Raw genomic sequence first — 17,252 nt, 5'->3', positions numbered from 1 at the left:
ATACGACACTTTTGTGCAAATTTTTTAAAGGCTTCTCATCTTGGAGAGGGAGGTGAGAAGCTTTAAAGTAGTATATTATTGCACAGCCTGAACAATTCTTCCCACTGGGCCTCAGGAAAGTGGGAACGGGGTATCCCTTCCAACCTCATCTTGGGACGGCAGACACAGCCTGCATGTTATGGCGGATGGGAGGGTGACACTGAGGAGGGGCCTCCAAGGTTAAAGGATCCTACATGCAGTTCCATAAGCCAAACTCCTAAGTCCATGGCCAGGGAACTGAAGTCCTCTTAGGGCCTCTAAAAGCCATGGGAGGCCAGAGTCAAAACCTTGGCGTTCTCCCAAAATATGGGTAAGGCATAGCCACATGCACATGCATGCCCCAGTGTGTGTACAAATGTGAGTGCACCTGGCCTTGTGTGCAAGTGTGGGTTGGTGTGACCCAGGACTCTCTCCGCTGCTCCCTGGGACTCCACGGGGAGGCCGGGAAGCCCCAGGCCCCACCAACCCAATGCTCTTGGGCACATGAGCCTTTGTTTACAACGTGCAGGGTAACTACGTGCAGGTCGCTGTCTGAACAGCAGCTCCTGGCTCCCCTGCCCAGCTCACTGAGCCTCCCCGGCTATGGAGAGCCCACTCTCTCACATTCTAAAGCCTCCATTCTCCTCTCTGCAGGGATGACGTGCCAAGCTCGAAGCTCCTACATCACCAGTGAGATCCTGTGGGGTTACCGGTTCACACCTGTCCTGACGCTGGAGGACGGGTTCTACGAAGTCGACTACAACAGCTTCCACGAGACCTACGAGACAAGCACCCCATCCCTCAGTGCCAAAGAGCTGGCCGAGCTGGCCAGCAGGGCGGAGCTGCCCCTGAGCTGGTCTGTGTCCAGCAAACTCAACCAACATGCAGAACTGGAGACCGAAGAGGAAGACAAGAACCCGGAAGAGCAAACAGAAAGGAATGGTGACGTGGCCAACCTAGAGAATGAATCCAAAGTTTAGTCCCTTCATTGGGCCATCCCCTCACACAGTCTCCCCTTGTCTTTCATTCCCTTTTCTGTCTCGCTCATGATGTTCTTTCTTCATTTATATTTCTTTTTGGCATTATCAGAAATCAAATCTTCAAGGTGTAAAATATCTACCTGCCCTCTCTCAATAATTCAGATGAACAAGGTAGACACGGGTTCGATGAAGGCGCAACGTGCCCCCTTTGTCTCCTCCCAGAAAGCCATGTTTCCAACCCCTACAGATTTAAGCTCATTATTTGCATGTGTAATTCAATAGCAGATCACTCAAAAGAGTGTGTTAAAGATATTGCCTGGGATAAGACAAGCAAGGTCTCTGGTGCCTAATTATTCAAGCAGTGAGACAGAGTAGAGCCCTCAGTTTTATAGATGCCTGTAAATCTCTTCCGCAGGGCGCGGCGCTTGCCCCAGGCAGGAAACGCAGTTATAGGGCCCAGGCGAGCTGAAGACAAAACACTGTACATATATATGCCTTATGAAATTTTTTTTCACAGTTAGTAATAAAACCCAGCATGTACAAAAGTACTGTAGAGCAGAAGTTCTAAATAATGTACATAGATGTATAATTAATGTATGTTTAAATATATAACTTTAGAAATAAGATTAAAAAAAAAAAAAAAAGATTCCCAGCCGTACAATAGGCATTTCTGTTCTGATGTCCATGTTTTCCAGATTATTTTCATCCCCTTGACTGCTGGCCCTTCAATGCATGGCCTTTTGTTCCATATTCCAAACTGGCAGCCCTTTAGGGTACCTCATTATTCCCCCCTGATCCTTTTATTGACTCTAATAAGCCATAGGTCTAGGGGAAGCTGAAAGGCCCAGTAGATGGTGAAACCCATCATCCATCAGCTGATATACTGTGAAATGTTTACAAAACTGGTGTCTTTTTTTAAGATAACAAGGGCCTCATAACACCAGGGAGAACACCAGGAAAAGGAAATTCTCCAGCTTATCGTCAATGATGTTTTTGCTTCATGTGTGCTCTCACCCTTCGTCGTATAAGAGTTAGGGTAATTTTTCTTCTACAAAAACATTGATTCTTCAGCTGTTTCACTCTGTACTCATAAGAAGCTATAGAGAGTGTTAAAATGAGACATAGTAAGTTAGTGGAAGAGAGTTTGCATCTAGCATCATGTAATTCAAGAAGGCATTTCGTGGGTGGCATATTATTTATAATTATTGACCTGGCACAATTTGACTCCATCTGGCACTCCGGGAAAGAGAGCTTGTCTGTCCCTGGGGTCTTATCCATCAGCACTTCTTGTACTGGGATTTTTTTATTATTTTATTATGATGAAACGATCACAGTTCAATATTCAAAGATGAGACAAACAAACTTGGTGAGTGCGTAAGCAATCTCTCTAGCATGTGTCACAGGTTAGAAATCAAATCAAAGTACCTCTCAATCAAAAGAAAACGAACAAAAATCTGCAACCTTAATTCATTTTAATCTGAAAAGATAAATGTGGAAAGAAGGAAAAAGAAAGAGAAGGAAGGAAGGAGGGAAAAAAAAAAGGGAGGGAGGAATAAACATTTTTTTGTACTGAAAATCTAAGTTTCAACATGGAAAAAATAGAAGAAAAGAAAGAGAAACTTAGACAAAACCTCTGGGCAGGTGGAGATTTTTCACTGTGACAGATCTTCCACATTAATTTCACATTTATAAACTGTTTGTTCCTTAACACAGTTTACCCATCATAAATATTCATTGACTGGATCCAAGTTTATTTTCAGCTCCTACAGCTGTGCTCAGTTTGAGGCTTTGCACCATGTAGGTCAAAGATATCAAACTAGCTGTCCCTCTCCACGTCCCTCACCTCTCGGCCAGATTGCCCAGGCCTTTGCTGTGGTCTGGGGACTAGGTCTACCAAACAGGATGTCCCAGAGAGAAGCAAAGGGGTTCCTGAACTTGACATCAGGATCTCTCTTCTCCGGCCTCAGAGACCTTGTATCAGCCCAACTGCTTCTTGTTCATAGCCCTTTCCTAATTGCCAGCACTTCGTTTTCTGCACTGAGTATCTGTTGAGTCATTTATTTATCCATTCCACACACTCTAAAAAGGTTAGAGCCGAGGAGAAGGGAGCCCAGCACACTTCCTGCAAGGCTTGGGGAGGTACAGCCTTGCCTGCACCTTGGAAAGGGCACTCCTGGCTTGGAGACACCTGCCCCTCTGCCGGGCAGGGCGTGGGGAGCACAAACCAAGATTGAGCGGGGGCTAAGAAAGCTCTGGTTATTTAGCTCCTGAAGACTCATTGGGTCTTTTTTAAGTTCATTACTAAGGTTTAAAGGACAACACACACTCTGTTGTCTGGTTGGACAAGCAGCTTCGGGTCTGACCATCTCTTACCTGCCCTTTAACACAACTGAACAGAGAACCTTGACAGCACCTGGTCACTCACGTAGGCCCATTCTCTCCCCGGGACGGAGCACCCCAAGGGCGGTCTCTCACTATTCCTCACTGTCTTTGGTGTCAGTGTAGGTGGAGACAGAACATGAACCAAATCTCGCTTTTGTAACGTGAGCCTCTCAGTCTTTAAATGAGGAATTCTGCTCTGAAAGAAACTTTTACTAGACTGTCCCTATCAAACACGTCTATTTTTCTACAACTATTGATACAGTTTAACAGTGTATTTTGTGTCAAAACTGAAGATTTAGAACTGAAAGAAGTTAATTAAGACTGAATTTTCTAAGAAGCAAGTATTGAATGGTGTTTTTCATTAAGACAATTTATCACAGTGATCCCACAATTTCTCTCCATTCTATTGCACAATATCCAGTCCTTAGTCACTCCTTCACTCTCAAGCAAATCAAGTGCTATTGAAATAAATAAGTCTATTTTAATGCTACAATACCCATGACTAATGAGGATCGCTCCCAACTTGGTATTTTGGTCCATTCGTTTGGTGCATTTGAGTTGCTTTTCTGTAAAAGCATGGAGGGATTCTTGAGCCAGGCCAGATCTTTGAACTAAAGGGTTGCAGTTTGCCACAGTTGACCCCAATTTGACAGAGCAAAATGGTCCTGGAGGAAAGGGCAGGGTCAGCTAGAAGCATGCTCTCCCCAAGGGCCAGAGTCTCTTGGAGTCTCACTTCCACCCATCCCAATACGCCTCCCAACTAAAAGAGCTCCCATTCATTTATAAATCAACTTTATGCAACGAATAAATCGTTATGGTTTCCATTGTCCCCTGGGCGAAGAGTACTCTTTTGCATTAACACATTTGCCGTTGCTGTAATGTCAGGTTATGGCTTTCCATTCTTTCTAAACATGGTATTCCAGCTGTCCACAGGCAGAACCCTCTCTTTCCCTGCTCCCCTCCACCTGTTCTCTCCCTTTGGGGCTTCAGCAAGTTCTTCAGTTCCAAATCTGTTGATCAGTATCTTATGTTCTCTAACAGAAATCCAGCTACCATCTCGAAAACTGTCAACCAATTTCTTAAGCATGGTTTTCTTTTGAAGATTTAACCAAACAGGGCTGTGAAATATCTACTTTTTGTTACACTCTAACTTAAAAATGACTGTGACTTCATTTAAAACCCTGAATTTTAAGTCTCCAGAGCAACATTCTTATACCTTCCTTCCCAACATTTTCTTACATTTCAGGTTTCTTTTATCCCATCCCTACCTTGTTTTTTATTTAGAGTTAAGCCACCATCTTTACAATGTTCAGAAACTGTTTACAAAGGTGGAAGCTGTAGGACCAAGAAACAGAGCAAAGCAAAACAGTTAGAAAACTTTCTGAGTTCACCAGAAAATATAAAAATCACTTAATTAGTGGAGTGATTCAAGAGAGTACAATTAAAATATTCCTAGTAAGTCATTTTCAAGGCAGATTGCCAGTAGTCTTGACTAATTTTCCGTCTTTGTTTCCTTAACTTGGGTGATAACATTACATGATTCAGAAGGGTCAGGAAGGTACTTGAAAATTAAGTGCTCTGAATAAACGGTAAACATCTTCTATGATGTTTTCTTTTCAATGGATGGCTATAAAGTCAAAAACCATTGGCAAATATATGCAGTAGATCATTCATTGGCATCACATGACAACACAATAAAATAATAGTATCTTGTTTCTCTACTTTATGGCCAACCTGCATTTAAGAAAATGTTATCCTTTCATTTAATATTGAGTAAAACACACTCCTTCTTAATATTTCTGCCCTCAGTGTCTTGGACTGCTTTTGATGAAGAATGTAATCCAGAGGTCAAAACTCTATAAGAAGGCTGCTAAAAGATTTTGAAAAAGCACAGTATGTACAACACTAACAAACCAATGTGATGCTGTACATTGTGTGGTGCTTTGGACATTTGGAGCACTTGCATAAATTATCACATTTAATTCTAATCCATGGAAGCTTGAGTATTATAATTTCTATTTTATAGATGGGAAAAACTGGGGTTGGGCTGATTGAATAACTTCCCCAGGGTTACAAGGCCAGTAAATCATAAATCCCAGTCTTGGATCCAGGTCACGAAGTTCTAAGCCATGGGCTTTTCCAACTACAGAAAGGGTCAGCAAAACAAACCTGTTAGCCAAATCTGACCCGTTGCCTGTTTTGCACCACTTGCAAGCAAAGAATGATTTTTATATTTTGAAATAGTTGAAAAAAATAAAAAGAGGAATATTTTGTGACATGTGAAAATTATATGAAATTCAAATTTCCACATCCATGAATACAGTTTTCTAGGAACTTGCTCATGCATTGCCTATGGCTGTTTTGGAACTGCACTGGCTGAGCTGAATAATGGCAAGGGATCATACGGCTGGCAAAGCCTACAAGATTTACTAGCTGGCCCTTTTCAGAAGAAGTTTGCTGACCCTGTACTATACTATGTATCATTAAGAGATTCCTAGGCATCTTAGAAGAATGACATTCTTTTCCAATATCTATTGGAGTCACTCATAGGTATGTTCAAGGAGAAAATAGCACATTTTTTGGTTAGAGAGACAATTGCTACATGGGACTTTGAGGGCCCAGTCATATATTAAGACCCCCAAAGGAGGATTCCTTCCTTTCACAGCCATTCACAGGGTGGTAAGTAGGATAAACTGCCAGACAGAATTCAGTGGCCAACTCAGAAAGTGATTAGGTAAAATTACTCATTCACGAACAATAAAGAAATAGGAATTCTCAGCTCAGCCACTGAGATATGTTTTCCCCAGTACCCATAAGCATTTGTATACATGGATAGTTGGTTCCATGGATCTGGGCTCAGTGGGGTGGAGATGGGTTTGCAGCAGTTGCCACGCATCAAGCCCTCCTCCTCTCACCCACATGGCCTTGTCTATAGACAGTTTTGGAGGAAACTAAATAAGTTGTGGAGATGTCTGTGATAGGTTTTCTTGCTAGCTTTCTCTAGCCCACAATTGATCAATGTGATGAAGATGAACCTTGAATGACTTCTAATTTTGTTTAATTGTACTAGTTCTGGGTTTTTCTAGTCATTCAGCTAAAAGTTTAACACAGGAGTAAAGGATCAACTGCTGCGTTTGGAACCCCAAAAGGTTCTTTGGAAAAAGCTCAGGGAGGAGCAGAGGTGTCAGAAGGGCAGTTGTTGGATTATTAGCTGCTTTCTGAGTCTGTAGCACAAGGTAAAGATTGGGAATTACAGAAATACTGGATTGAAGAACTCCAGACAATAGGTTTTTAGATAAGCCAATATTAAATGACATTCTCCAGTATCACTCAGTTGAACTCACTTGTGTTCTAAGGAAGCATTTCCAGTGCCAGATGCAAGAAAGCCAAGACTGATTCTTTATCTTTTTAGTTCTATTGAAAGACATATCAAGTTCACTTATGAATGCTTTCCTGGAAGTAAGGTGGGAGAAAAAAGTTTTGTCACAAATCATTGTGATATCGCATTACCAGCAAATAAGTGATAGAAATTGAGATAGATTTGGTCTTGTATCTGACACTCAGTAGGTAATGGTATCTATAATGCAGATAATGCAAAAAGCTTGCAGCCTTTCAACTGCATGGAATAGCATAACAACTATGTGAGAGAGAAATCTAAAAGCTCAGCACCATAAAACTTAAAAATATGTAAAAGGAGTCAAACTTTTACTTGGCCTTATTGTCTTGGTGAAAGGGAGTTTCATGCCTCCACCAAATTCAAATAAAGTTCTGGGGAAAGGAAGGCAAAATACTTTAAGACACACAAGAACAATTAATTGGGGTGATCAACATGATTAAGTGATGGAGATTTTCACCAATGAAAATGGCAATATAAAGTTATTTTTAGATATACCCCAAACACGCATCCTAACATGCTTTGTAGTCGGCCACAGATTTGTGACCAGAGTCAACAAATCTTGGTTTCAGACAATGAATGTTCCCGCTGACAAAGTATAATTGACCATCTCAAGATTAAAGCTCAAAGCCCACTGAATTAACACTGAACATGAATACTGTGATATCAATTAGTCAATCTTTATAAAAATACGAAGGCCTGTTTTTCTCAGGCAATGTAAATATCTGCTACCAACAGGCACTAGTGAAATAAGTGTAATTCATCACCTTTCTAAAATTCTGATAGAAACCATAAAACATGCATCCAAAGGAGCAAGATATGCCAGGGACCTAAGATCAGATCTCTTTGGCTACTAAAACCCAGTGCAGACTAAACACTTTATGGACTATATCAACCTTGTGTTTAGCACCACTTGACATGACTAGCAGAATTAGATCACTTCGAGTACAGAGAACTGGGCTCTGCTCCGCTGTGCATTCACTGAATCTCTGGATCTTCAGCTGATATTCTTAGAGAAAGGGAAGGAATTCTACTGTCAGACCCAGGCACAGCAGAAGCCATTCTGGCATCACCTCTCAATATTGCTGCCCCTGGGAGCAGGTGAGCAATACCCTCCCAGGCTCAGTCCTGGGAGCTCAGAAGCCTTGGCCACACGCACTTGTTATCGGCTCCCTGGGAGAGCCTCTCCCTCCAGGGTCTGCTTCCCACCCTCCTAGACAAAGACTCCCCAGAAGTGTCCTCTGGGGCCCCTGTATCTTTAGAATCTACCTTGGCCAGCACCCTTGGCCTGACGGAGCGCCCTTCTGGTCAGGGTGATGACTCTCCCCAGAAGGACAGAATTAAGACCTTGATTTAAGCAGTGGGGTGTTCCTCCCATATATAAGTCAATATGCAACAACACTAAAATGTAAATATATAGGGTTAGTGTAAGAAAGTCTAAAAAAATTCTGATTTTCCCATTGTGACTACCTCAGTGCTTTTTTTAAAAAAACATATCTCATTCTTCACCCCCTAAAAATTATAATATTTTTGTATTGTGATACAGTGGACACAAACTAAGTTGGCTCATCAGGTAATACCAAGAACCTTTTGCATAGTCTGAGCCTGTTCCCACTTTTCCAGTAAGTCTGAGTGCTTGGTCTGATTACAATCACCCATATCCAGTGAAATTGCCACCCTGGTCAAGACACTCCAAATCCTTTCCCTTCTCTCTGACAGGGCCACCAAAGGAGAATAGCAATGCCAAGAGCCTCATTTTTGTGAGCACCTACTCTGGATTTCCATACTGGGAGGCTCCCCAGCTGCCCACACAGTTTCACGTGAGGGTAGATTATCATCCAAGCACTTTACCCAGCTGCTCCTTCTGAATTTCCTCCCTCATCTCACCACCAAAAGTTATCTTTCCTGGCACCCACTTTTATGGATTAATTCCATTCTGGCATGGTAGCCACAATCTAGCAACCTATTACTGGGGTCTTGGTCCTACCAATACTTAATCCATTGCCAGTTTTAGTTGAGCATGTAATATGTTCACAGTCAGGCAGCCTGAGACAAAAAACAGAATATTTTGTTTCTGCTTCCAACTTGAGAGCCTATCAGCGATTGTTGCCCTTATATGACATCAGCCTGGTAATGAAAGAGATAAGTGTATACAATGAAATCTGCCAAAAGGACAGATGGATGAGGACACCAACTCATCCAGTGGGACTTTCCTGTTTTTTCCAACATGGATGAGGCCAGCCAGCTTGCCAAAGAAGGTCTTTAAACTCTCTATTCAGCCTGGTGATTCCCTGTACAAAACTAGAGCAAAGGGGACAAGGATGCACCCTCATACATGCACAGGAATCTGAAATGATGACCCAAATATCTGCCTGTGTTGGCCAAGTGGTCTGTCCTCCCCCTCCATCTGCACACACTGTGCTCTGGGGGAAGAAACCTAGTACCCAGGTTGGCCTGGTGCCTGGTGTCCTCTGAATGCTACATACTACAGGGAGATCCCCAGCCCGGGACAATTTCCAGTCCTTCACTTAGCTAACACATGAACCCTGCAGGGCTGCTGCCACAGCAACCACCAGCCTGGTGAGTGTGGGCCCGCTGGAAGGCCTGGCAGAGACTCCAGAGAGCTAAGGCCACTGAGGGCTGCTCCACCTACAGACCACCTTGGAGACAACCCAGGTGATAGACAGCATTGCCCAAGCACACAAGAACTCACTCAGCACTCCATGTAGGACATCCCACTTCTCTTCTTCCTGGAATGGTATATACTAAGATGGCCAAATTGCTTCTAACAAAGCTATTCATCCCACAAAGGCAAGCCCACATCTAGATCACATTCACCCTCTTTTTAAAAGATTCTAAAACTAAATTCGCATTATCTATGTAATAGATGTCCAAAGAGCTTCCATTTTCTTCATCCTTAAATAAACTGCGCCTAAATAAATTAAGATTGGACCAAAACAAATAATTAAATGGTGGCTCAATCATAAGCCCAAATGCAAACAAAAGTATTTTAAAAATTTAGGAACAGACTCTTTTTTTAATTTTTTATTATCTTTCTTTTTTTAAAAAAGATACATAGATCATACTCAATGTTACATTAAAAAATATAAGAAGTTCTCATATACCCCACTCCCCACATCCCCCACTCCTCCCACATTAACAACCTCTTTGATTAGTGTGGTACATTCATTGCATTTGATGAATATATTTTGGAGCACTGCTACACAGCATGGATTATATTTTACATTATTGTTTACACTCTTTCCCAGTCCATTCAGTGTGTTATATATGCAGGATATATAATGTCCTGCATCTGTCCCTGCAATATCTCTCAGGACAATCCTGAAAATGCCCCCATATCACATAGCTCTTTTTCCCTCTCCCTGCCTTCAGCAACTCCCATGGCCACTGTTTCCACATCAAAGATATAGTTTCTTCCATTGCTAGAGTCACAATAATTCTATAGTAGAATACGAGTTAAGTCCATTCCAATCCATATTTTATTCCTCCATCCTGAGGACTCTGGGATGGCAATGCCCACTCCATCTCTAAATTGAGAGGGGCCTTAGATCCCACATGGCTGATGGATGGGAATCTCCTGCTTGTGGTTGTAGATTCTCTCTGTTCCTTGGTGTAGTGGTTGACCATCTTCACCTCCCTGTTAGCTGACCTGGGTAAGTCCAATGAAGTGGAGAGTAGGAGTTGCAACTCTGTTGAGGCTCAGAGCCCAGCTAGCACATGGAAAGTCCAGAGATTCAAGTCTCCTGGGAATACACCAACCCTAGTACCAACCACAGATTCAGTAAAAGTGACAGAAGAAGCATGTGTAGAGAAGTCACAACTGAGTCCAACTCCATCACTGTAGGACCTAGGTGTCTCCATAGCCCTCAGGACCACCACTACCTGGGGTTGTATCTACTTTGGCTATCTCTGAGATCCTACTGAGACATGTGCAAGCGCGACCCCTCTGATGACCTCCTGACTCGATTTGAAGTCACTTAGCCATATAAACTCATTCGTCTTTACAATTTTCCCCTTTTATTCAAGGTCTTTTTCTAGTTGCATCACCCGCCAGAGCTTGGTAGAAATACCTTGGCGCCAGGGAGGATCATCCCTGGGATGTCCCACACTGGGGGGAAAGTAATGCATTTATATGCTGAATTTGACTTAGAGAGTGGCCATATTTGAGCAACATGAGGCTCTCAGAAGGTATCTCTTAGGTACCCTGCAGTTCTAGGCCAAGTTGAAATTTCAAGCACACAGGCTCATAAGTATAGTCATCAGTATCATGGGCCCATAATTAGACCATCCTTCTTCACTGGTCTTTGCCCTTGTACTTGTGGAATTGTTACCACTCCATTGGGGAATGCAACAGAGCTCCCCAGGATGAGAACTCAGCACTCCCTCAGTTGTCGTGTGAAACTCTAAACCATTATGTCAATACCCAACAAACATCCAAACATATCTATATACCCTATACGTTTGCCCTAGAGAATTCCCTCCCACCCATGCACCCCCATCAATGATACCCCACACCAATGTTCCTCACCTGCCGTAGTTGAATCCCTCTGTGATCCAAAACTTCTTCAAAAATGAAGCCTAATATATTGCCAAATTCAATTAATAGGAAAATGAAATAGTAATAATAGGTTTAAAGATTAGAAATAAACTACATAATAACTGAGAAAAACTAAAATAGAGTAAAAAATAAATTGGGGTATTAAAATGAAAAATATCATAAAAAATTTGTTTGGTGTTTTCCCTTTCATCACTGTTATAGGTGTTGTCCTTTATGTACAGTGGTAAGTCAATCTCTTCCATTTCTTCCTCAGTATCTTACATCTTTTTTTTTATTATGTCTTCAAAAAAGTTTTAGGTCACAATAAAATCACATATAGGATATAAGAGACTCCCATATACTCAATAGCCTCCCTCTTTCCCCCTTCCCTAGCAATAATCTTTTTACATGTGGATGCTACATTTGCTACAACTGATGTACAAATATTGAAATATAGGTACTAACCATGATTACATTATGGTTTGCATTATAGTTTAAATTTTAGACTATACACTTTTATAAGTTTTTGGTGAAATTTAACATGACCTGTATCCATCATTGCATGATAATGCAGAACACTTTCATTGCCCCCAAGTTACCCACTCTTCCATCTATTCTATTCCTCTCTCCCCCTCCCCTTGGGGCTCACAGTGAAACCCAAGCTTCACTGCTTGAAGGACAAGATTCATAGATACTTGCAACAATGCTGAGGGCTTGACACACTAATCTGTTCTCCCCCATTGGGAGCCAACCATGCTCTCTTTTAGAAAGCCCAACGTTCAATCAGAGATGTTCTTTTTGCCCCAGGATTCAAAGTCCCCAGAATACCGTTCCTCCTTGAACTTGCCTTTTTCCATCTGCCTTTGTACCTGCAAATAGACTCATTTACATTGGCATGAAATGTGAAGTGGAATTTAGCAGTGAAGCTTTCAGTGTTAAACTCAGGCTGGTCCCATTGGCTTGGGAGGAATAACTCTGCTAACCAGGAACCATTTCTGCGGCAATCCCACTGGAGCCCCACCACCTAAGAACCTTGAAAATGATGGTGCTCAAGGGAATGAGAAAGCAAGTGAAGAAAGGACACTATTATTCAGATCTGAGTCATACCCACACTGTGTGAATAGACCAAATCGTACCCCAACGTCTGCATTGCATCTGGCCCACTTGCCTTGTCTACATGGGGGTATTTTGGCATAAATGAGAGCTCTTCCCTACCTAAAAAATCATGTTGGATGATTTTACTTCCAATTTATTTTCTAATTCTGTAACAAAAGGCAACTGTAAGACATGTGGCTTGTTATCGCAAGGTCCATCCCTATTGGCATCTTCAAACCATATCTTTTTTCTTTTCTAAAGAACTCTCTTACACCCCACCCTCTTACATGCACATGCACACACACACACATACTCTTTTCAATCAAGTACGAGCTGGTCCACACAAATAAATGTCCAAAGCACCAAAGCTTTCAGAATCAAAATCACTTTTCCCTCTGCCATCAGTATGGTATTCTTTCTAGAATGTACCATATGCTTCCCTGAATCAACAAGCTGTCGGTCAGCAACTGACCTTTCTTCCATGTCTTGTAGGTACACTGAACAGACTTTGGAGACCGGGATTCTGGCCCTGGTTCTGCCCCCAGAAGAGTTATGTTCTCTTGGATAAATCACTTAACCACTCTGAAACTATTTCCTCATCTTTTCACAAGTGTTTGAACCACACAATTTCTGCTTCTATTATTTTAATATCTGTTGCAGTCTATGTCACCCCTACACTAAATGATCCCCAATGATTTGGCTTCAAGTCCTTAGTTGTTTTAATAGTTTCAGTGATTGCTTTACTGGCAGCTGTGAAATTTTACCACTATCAAAATTCTTGTCTCTAGCAACCCCTCAACCATCACATCCTACTCTCCTCTCCTCTAGGAATTAGGAAGCTTCTAGATAAACAAGGTGTTACAGCACAAGTACTGAGGTCTTCTCTACGGTAAACACCCAGATGAAGGCTGACATCATTGATGGTAAATGTGCTTACCTGAACCTTGCTAGCTCACGCATGACCTTCCAATCAGCTCTAGCAGATTACTGGGGACTTGTTTTTAAACCAAATCCAGCTCTACCCAACCTGAAGCATGTGTCTAGGGCCCCCAGGCAGAAACACTTTAATACCAACAAAGTGGAACATAATTAGGGAGGCAAGAAGCCTAAAACATTGTAATATTTTTATTCAACAGCTTTATTTCAGTCATCTTGTCCTTTTACTCCTCTGACACCATTAATTGAAAGGTAATTAATATTTGCCTTTCCTAATAAAATAGCACAATATTAACAAAATAGGAATTTTGTTTTCCTATGACCCAATAAAATCACAGGTTGTTCTGTGAGCCATTCCCTAAGATAGAAAGAAGATTACTGGGAAACGGACTTTGGCCCAGTGGTTAGGGCGTCCGTCTACCACGTGGGAGGTCCGCGGTTCAAGCCCCGGGCCTCCTTGACCCGTGTGGAGCTGGCCATGCGCGGTGCTGATGCGCGCAAGGAGTGCCGTGCCACACAGGGGTGTCCCCTGCGTAGGGGAGCCCCGCGCGCGGGGAGTGCGCCCGTGAGGAGGGCCGCCCAGCGTGAAAGGAAAGAGCAGCCTGCCCAGGAATGGCGCCGCCCACACTTCCCGTGCCGCTGACGACAACAGAAGCGGACAAAGAAACAAGACACAGCAAATGGACACCAAGAAGAGTCAACCAGGGGAGGGGGGGAATTAAATAAATAAATAAATCTTTAAAAAAAAAAAAAAAAAAAAAAAAGAAAGAAGATTACTTGGGAAAGTTCACTAGCTCACAAGTGTCAACAACAGTGTCAAAGTTTTTGATTAGTGTTTTTAAATCCTGAATTTATGAAATTGATGGTAAGTCTGAATTTGGTTTGGGGACCAAGTGTTTGTAGGCATTCTTGTTTCTCTTGACCGGAAGTTCTCATTCTTACAACCACACAAAACTGTCAGGAACTAGTCTAAACAAGCAAAACCCTACAGTCCTCAGAAAAGGGTCATCTGACTGGGGTGTCATTTGATCATCCATCAAGTCTTCCAGTATCTATTCCTAATTAAACCAGTCTTCTAAAAAGAAAAAAGGCACACACATACTTGATCTTCAACTTTGTGCTCCAACTGTCAACTTTGAGAACCTGAGTCTTTGCTAAAATGCTCACATTCTACAGAGATGTAAAAGATTTCATTTTTAACGTGCATGAAGTTCACAAATACTGTGACCAGTAATTCACCTGTATTTTCATTCTCAGGCATCCAAGCAACCAACTAAAACTAGACAAGGACAAAAACCCACTCAAAATATTCTGAAAGCAGGCTGCTACCCCTATAATGTATCATTCCAAATATGCATTCACTTGACTGAGTATTCATCAATGAATACTTAGTGAACACTTAGAGCACAGTGGGCAATTTCCTTGGCAAGTTACCAAGGAGATCCTAAGAAATATTGGCATCTTCCCCTCTCCTCAATAGGCCTGTCATCTCATAGTCACCAATTATTAAGCTCTTACCACATACAAGCATCATGCTGGATGCAGCAAACCACACAAAACCTGGTAAAGACATATTGATTCTCACTTTATAAATGAAGAAACTGAGGCATAGAGAAGTTAATTAACTTGCTCTGTTTAGTTTTAGGAATTAGAAAACCAAATAAAGGGAGGAGCAGGTACAATTACTGCTATGGAATTTAAAGAAAGATCAGCTTGCATTTAAGCAATCAGGATTGGTTTCATGGAGGAAGGAATGGACATTTGTCTTGACATTCCTTGAAGACTGGGTGGAATTTGGAAGGTAGCAATTCATGGGGGATGGGATTTCAGCTTGAGTGACCAGCATTGGAAAGGGTTCAAAGATGGACATGCACAAAGCATGATGAGGGGATGATGACTGCCTGCCTATATGGGGTGAAATAGCTTATATGAGGATTTGATAAAATAGCCAATGGGAAAAGCCAACTGATGCTAAATTGTACAAGACTTTGAATCCCAGGACTAAGGAAGTAATAGCATGAAAATATTTGTTAATAAACCTATCATAGTGATTAAAATGTTCTTAGGTGTTTAGGACTAGATACAAAAAGAATAATTTTCACTTGACAAAAACAAAATGTCCTTGACAAAACAGTCACATACTTTGAAATGATTCAGTGAATCTGTGAAAAACAGAATGAATCACTGGTAGAATTTGAATAGCTCATAGTAGTAAACTATGAGTCCAGAAAAACATTTAAAAAAGAGGTTATTGGAGGAGAGATTTATAGATACTAAACACTACAATGTACAAAATAATTGAACTTTTCTCGGAACAAAAGCAACAATCTTTTAGAGATGAACAGAAAGAAAATAAGAAAATGCACCTTTCAAAAATCCAACCAAGTCTTCTAAATTTTCATCATGATAAAGTATTAAGGTTTGCTTCAAAAGTCAACATTGCCAACCTTTCCACCATTCTTTTAAACAACGAAAGAAAAAGAAAAAAAAAAAGAAAGAAAGCCAGGTAGGGCTAAAGTATTGGTTTGGCTCCTGACCCACCTTTTGGTCCTTTTGTAATTCCTTTTACTCAATTTCAAGTATGTCTGTGCACGGACAATGAGACGAAAGCATGCTAAATGTGAAAGCACAAAAAAATGTATTGAAAAAATCACTACAATGCCAAAATTTTTTAGAATTTAAAAAAAAGATATATCTTTAAGAACTCGCTGTGTTAGGGAAATTGTTTACATATTGAGGTGTTCCTCTTTTTTGACTGGAACAATAAAAAAACTTTGATATGTCTTTGATTTCTTCTTTTTTTGCATGTCCAAAGAAGTTGCCTTTTTCTATAGGTTGGAACATGAATTAATTTCAAAGCACCACACCACGGCACTGGGCAAGTCAGGATGTCTGACCTTCCAGTCATAGTCCACAATGGCATCATTGGGTCATTGGTTTAGAATGATCTCTCCTCTTCTCTTCTCTTCTCTCCTCTCTCCTCCTCTCCTCTCCCCTCCTTCCCTCCCACCCTCCCCTCCCTTCCCTTTCTCCCCACACTCTCCATGTTCTGCCTGTGGCCACCTCCCAACAATGGTTCAGTTCTGTTCCTTCTATACTTACCTACCAGGCAAGACCCATTCGGTGTATGTTTGCAGTTTGCACCTCATGGAACTACAAAAAATGAAAGGGACTTGGGGCCATGCAGAGGAGTTCATCCTGCTACTCACCACAACTATAAAGGTCTTAATAAGAGGAGTTAAATAAGAACTGAGGAGGTCCAATATTTAACTGAAGAAACAATCTTTATGAGAGATTTCCTATTCTTCTTGGTTTTGCATTTTGCATGAATAGCTGCACTTTTTTGGGTTGGCCTTGCCACACTTCAGAATCCTCAACCCAAAGAAACCTCACAACTGGCAGCTTAGTTGGCCATCCCTCTCTAGAGAAGCATGAAGGAAACCACTGAGTCAAGCCAAGTTTTCAAATAACATGTTAACCACCTCACACTCAAACACAAACAAGAGAATTTGTATAAAATACAAGTTAAATTCTTTCCCAGATTGGTGGGTGTTTTGGAACTGCATGTACTCAAGTAAAACATGCTCTTCAACTTAATCCATTCCTGCGAGTTGAACTCCTTGTAGGTAGGGATTTTTGTGGAGGTTACTTCAAGTAGGGTAAGTCTTAATCTTAATACTGGAGTCCTTTAGAAGTAGAATGAAATTCAGACAGAGAGAGAAAGCCATAGGGATCAGCTAGAAGCTGAAATTCAGTGGAACCTGAAGGAATAGAAAGGCCAGGCAAGGCAGCCATGTGCACTGCTATGTGACAGAGGGTCATTGGCATTCAGCCTCAGAACACCAGGCTTTGGGAAGAAAGCAACACCTTGATGATGACTTGATATGGA

General features: G+C 41.6%; 1 protein-coding gene across 1 annotated transcript in view; it reads left to right on the top strand.

The window, feature by feature from the left end:
• The window catches only part of KCNJ6 (potassium inwardly rectifying channel subfamily J member 6), a 327,087-nt gene extending 310,940 nt beyond the window's left edge, over window positions 1–16,147 (top strand). Inside the window, exon 4 of the mRNA XM_004463544.3 lies at window positions 673–16,147. Coding sequence (XP_004463601.1) covers window positions 673–998 — 326 coding nt within the window. The 3' untranslated portion in view covers window positions 999–16,147. The remainder of the gene's footprint in view (window positions 1–672) is intronic.
• Window positions 16,148–17,252: the final 1,105 nt, after the last annotated feature.

Source organism: Dasypus novemcinctus, chromosome 4, assembly GCF_030445035.2.
Source record: "Dasypus novemcinctus isolate mDasNov1 chromosome 4, mDasNov1.1.hap2, whole genome shotgun sequence".
NCBI classification, from domain to species: Eukaryota; Metazoa; Chordata; class Mammalia; order Cingulata; family Dasypodidae; genus Dasypus; species Dasypus novemcinctus.
Note: the sequence above shows the minus strand (reverse complement) of the source record. Positions and strands in the feature narration are given on the sequence as shown.